Source organism: Mus caroli, chromosome 1 (genome assembly GCF_900094665.2).
Source record: "Mus caroli chromosome 1, CAROLI_EIJ_v1.1, whole genome shotgun sequence".
NCBI lineage: Eukaryota > Metazoa > Chordata > Mammalia > Rodentia > Muridae > Mus > Mus caroli.
The window spans coordinates 58999582-59004056 of record NC_034570.1 but is presented as its reverse complement, the minus strand read 5'-3'; the positions used below and the strand labels follow the sequence as shown (position 1 = coordinate 59004056).

The 4475-nt window shown below is 46.6% G+C and overlaps 1 protein-coding gene across 1 annotated transcript; it reads left to right on the top strand.

The window, feature by feature from the left end:
• Positions 1 to 2656: 2656 nt before the first annotated feature.
• Positions 2657 to 4321, top strand: LOC110297846 (gamma-crystallin E). Its single transcript, XM_021166887.1, has 3 exons — positions 2657 to 2709; positions 2802 to 3044; positions 3979 to 4321. Exons 1-3 carry the CDS (start codon positions 2701 to 2703, stop codon positions 4249 to 4251), a joined length of 525 nt encoding a protein of 174 aa, XP_021022546.1. The 5' UTR covers positions 2657 to 2700; the 3' UTR covers positions 4252 to 4321.
• Positions 4322 to 4475: the final 154 nt, after the last annotated feature.

Here is a 4475-nt window from a genome sequence, read left to right as displayed (position 1 = left end):
TTGTTAAAGCCATTTTGAAAACACATATGAGCCCCCCCCCCCCCCCCCCCCGCTTCAGGATCCTGACTTTATTCCATTGGTCAACATGTCTGGGTTTACACTGGTACCACACTGTTTTTATTACTGTAGCTTTGTAGTGAATTTTAAAATCAGGAAATATGAGCCCTCCAAATTTGTTCTTTTCCGAGTCATTTTGGCTGTTTGGATCCTTTGAGAAGTCAGGAGAATCTCGGGAACATGTTTATGTTTCTGGGTAGAAGATGCTGGGATTTTGTCAGAGTTGCCTTGACTCTGTAGATTACTTAGGGTAATTGTGACATCTTAATGATATCAAATATTATGACCCACAAGCACAAGACTCCCTTCCACATGTTTATAACTTCTTCATTTTTATCTTCAGAGTGTTTTGCAAGTTTTATGCACAATAGACTTACTCTTTCCCCCTTAACATATGGTGAACATTTTCTATATCCTTAAGTAAATTCTCAGAAATGTAAGAGATAATTTTGATGATCACAGAGCAACTCATCAAACAGATGTTTCATAATTCACTTAATTAACATACTATTTTGGACATTTCTTTTATATCAAATTTTTAAATCAGCTACTACTTTTTTGCATGTACCTTAAACCATTTCCTTCAGACAGATTTTAGAGATGTACTTATTAAATTAAAGGAATAAGGATTGAACTTTTAAAAAATATACATCAACAGCCAGCTGGTGGCACACACCTTTAATCCCAGCATTTGGGAGCCAGGGAGAGGCAGGTAGATCTCTGAATTTGAGGCCAGCCTGGTCTACATAATGAGTTCCAGGTCAGCCAGGGCTCAGAAAGACAAGCAAAATACATCAACAAGGGCTGGAAAAATAGCCAGCAGTTAGAAAAACAAACAAACCAACTACACTTTAAAGACTAAAGAAATGGGCAGCAGTTAGGACCGGGGCTGTTCTTCCTGTGGATTCAATTCCCAGTACATGCACAGTGACTCAGAGCTATTTGTGACTCCAGTTTCAGGGAATACAACTGACTACTTTGCTGACTACTATAAGGATTTCGGGTGCATGTGTTGCATGTACAAACATGCAGGCAAAATGCTTACACACATACAATAAATCTTTTTAAAATTATAAATAAATATTTAGAATATACATCAATGGTGCCTTGTTTGGGTACAAGACCCTGTTTTTGTTTCTCCTACTTATTTATAAATCCCAAATTAATAATTTTTAAAAAGACAAAGATGTGACTAGGCTTAGGACTCAATCAAGTTAAATTTGCTGAGGGAGAAAAGTTTTGAGTAGTCACCCAGGTGGTAAGAGTCCTTCCCCCAGGCCTCTCTCAGTGCAGGCAACAGGCTTTGAGAACTCTCTCTGGGGAAACCAAGGGGAAGGAGATAGAGATTTTCAGGGGCAGCTGGAGGTGTAATCTTAGCTATCACAATTACCTGAGCAGGGGGGGGGGGGGCTGTCAGCTGACATCCGCTGGTTGAGACAGGAAGCTAAGAAGCATGTTGCATTTCTCTGGACAGTCCTATGCATCAGAATGTTTCAGCTAGAATGTCAACCTTGTGCCAAGGTTGAGAGGCCTCGCTTTAAAGAGAGTGAGGTACCTGTTGCTGTTGGGAGTCTTGGAAACAGGAGGAGAGGGTCCAGCCCCTTTAACTAGTGCACTCACTACAGGACAATCAGGGTTTGCTCAGGGGTGTTGAAGGCAGCGTCTTTACAAGGTTGTGTGACTCCAAATGTCCTCCTTACAGGTTGTTACCGTGCAGTTATCGGCAGCTCGAACAAACTGATGTTTTGCTGCCAAGTCAATACAAATAGAAACGTACCAGTGTAAAAGGGCTGTGAGTCACCCTGTGACCCCAGAACTTAAAATCTCTTGCCTGCACTGAGAGAGGCCTTGGGGGAAGAGGCCCAAGCAGATGGGCGTGGTCTCACACTCCGAGGAACAGAACTGAGGTGTCTAACTTTAGCATTTACTTAGTCCCATTAGTTCTCTAGTTCCTAGCTGATCAGCACAAAACTTATAAGAAAGTTCTTTTGTTGTTTCTTTTTCAAGATTTCTCCGTGTAACAGTCCTGCCTTTCCTGGAACTCATTTTTGGAGACCAGACTGTCATGGCCTTGAACTCACACAGATCTTCCTTCCCCTGCCTGTCTCTGTCCTTGAATCTCCTGCCTGCCTCTGTCTCCAGAGTACAGGACAGAGGAGAACTCTGTTGGACTCTCATCATCCTGTGGAGAAGGTACACTCACCCCTGTCGCCCCCACCTTTCACTTTTTCAAGATTGTTAACTATATTGCATTGTTAGTCTATGGCATTGTTTCGAAACTGTAAAAGATAGCTAAAACATTTCGTTGCAAATGTTAATGAGTTAAGCATCTTTGCTCTACATCAGTTTTTCCGAAATCAGCTTCATTTAAAGGCTGGAGCCGCATCAAGTGACCCTCTTAGCCGGGTCAGTGATTCGTCATCCATTCGAAAGCTCTGGAGAGTCTAAGAGAAAACATACAATAACCCACACCTCCCCCACAGTCATTATATAGAAAAGAGAGAGAGAGAGAAAATGCCCTGTCCCCCCGCGGGCCCCTTTTGTGCCTTTCCTGCCAACGCAGCAGACCTCCTGCTATATAGACCCTGCTCCCAGCCCCACACACTCAACAGCACCATCCCATCCGACCTGCCAACACCAGCCATGGGGAAGGTGAGCCCAGGGCATCCTCATTTTGGGAAGGGACCTGCCCTGGGGTCCAGGCCACATCAGGCCTCTGAGCCCTGCCTTGCCTTGCCTTTCAGATCACCTTCTATGAGGACCGCGGCTTCCAGGGCCGCCACTATGAGTGCAGCACGGACCACTCCAACCTGCAGCCCTACTTCAGCCGCTGCAACTCTGTGCGCGTGGACAGTGGCTGCTGGATGCTCTATGAACAGCCCAACTTCGCAGGCTGCCAGTACTTCCTGCGTCGCGGGGACTACCCTGACTACCAGCAGTGGATGGGTTTCAGTGACTCTGTCCGCTCCTGCCGCCTCATCCCCCACGTGAGTCTTTTCATAGGGCTCCTGCCTATAGTCAATTATGTGATCCTGACCAGCTAGTAACATCTGTGATCGGCTCAAGTCAGGAGTGGCAGCCACCTTCCTCTGGTTCTGTGTCCTCTATGCTTACTAAGTTCTCCAAGGTTCCCACAAAAACATGTCTGAAAGTAAAGTTTTCCGCTGGGCATTTTCATTTACTTTGCTAAAATCAATTCACTATTATTGGGAATAAACTGAACATGGTTTTTAGTTCAGAGCCTCTGGGCCGCGGCTTTAATACCAAGAGGCTGCCTGATGGTTTGAGGTTGTTCACCCATGTTTCTTGACTTCATTCATATGAGACCTTGTCACCCCCGGCTGAGCTGATAGGTTTAGCTGAGCTGTGGTAATACTTGCCAAGGGATGGAAAAGTGGAATTCTAAAGTCTCTGGGGCATCAACTGTAGCCCAAAGGAAGCCCCAACAGTCTGGATGCCATGGATTCTCTAATAACCTACTTCAGATATTAGCTGCTGCCTCTTCCTCCCTCCATCCTTCCCTCCCTCCTTGTCCTGTCCCCCCCCTCCCTCCTCCTCTTCCTTTACCTAGCTACCCCCCCCCCCCTTCCTCCTGCTCCTTTCTACAGACTCAAAGCACTGGCCTTTCCTTTTCTCTTAAAAGAACATCTTGTCATAAGGGCTGCTCTCTGTGTGACAAGCTGTCCTGAGGATCAAATTTGTCCACACACAAGTGGGCCCTTTGCAAAGAGCAGAATACTGGTCTATCAGAGGATACCTCATGAGCCTGTTGCTCCCTGTTGCTAGGAGATCCCTTCCTACTGTAGGTTTTGAGGAGCGCCCCTCCCCCAGGCAGCACGTGCTGGATTGGCAAGCTCAGCTCAGCTCAGCTCAGCTCAGGTTTTCTGACGTCCCCTTATCTGCTGTTCTCCGGACGCACAGTCCAGTTCTCACAGGATCAAGATCTATGAGCGAGAGGACTACAGAGGCCAAATGGTGGAGATCACAGATGACTGCTCCCACCTGCAGGACCGCTTCCACTTCAGTGACTTCCACTCCTTCCACGTGATGGAGGGCTACTGGGTCCTCTATGAGATGCCCAACTACCGGGGGCGGCAGTACCTGCTCAGGCCTGGGGAGTACAGGCGCTACCACGACTGGGGCGCCATGAATGCCAGGGTGGGCTCTCTGAGGAGAATCATGGATTTCTATTGAAATATTTTTACTCTACCATTTTCTCCATCTGGACAGTAATAAAATATTTCCTGTGTGTTTCATGCAATAACAGAGTTCTCTGTTCCTTTCACCCTCGATGGAAGGGCGCAGCAAAGCGACTCAGAAATGGTGTGGATGGTCTCATACATAGGGGTGGAGTGGGAACGGAAAAGCAGACAAGAAAACGTGCAACTTAAGACAAAAGCACAGATTCGCGGGGGGGG

Coding starts and splice junctions, on each gene's coding strand:
- LOC110297846 (XM_021166887.1), top strand. Junction 3,045..3,978: donor CCTGCCGCCTCATCCCCCAC/GTGAGTCTTTTC, acceptor CCGGACGCACAG/TCCAGTTCTCACAGGATCAA.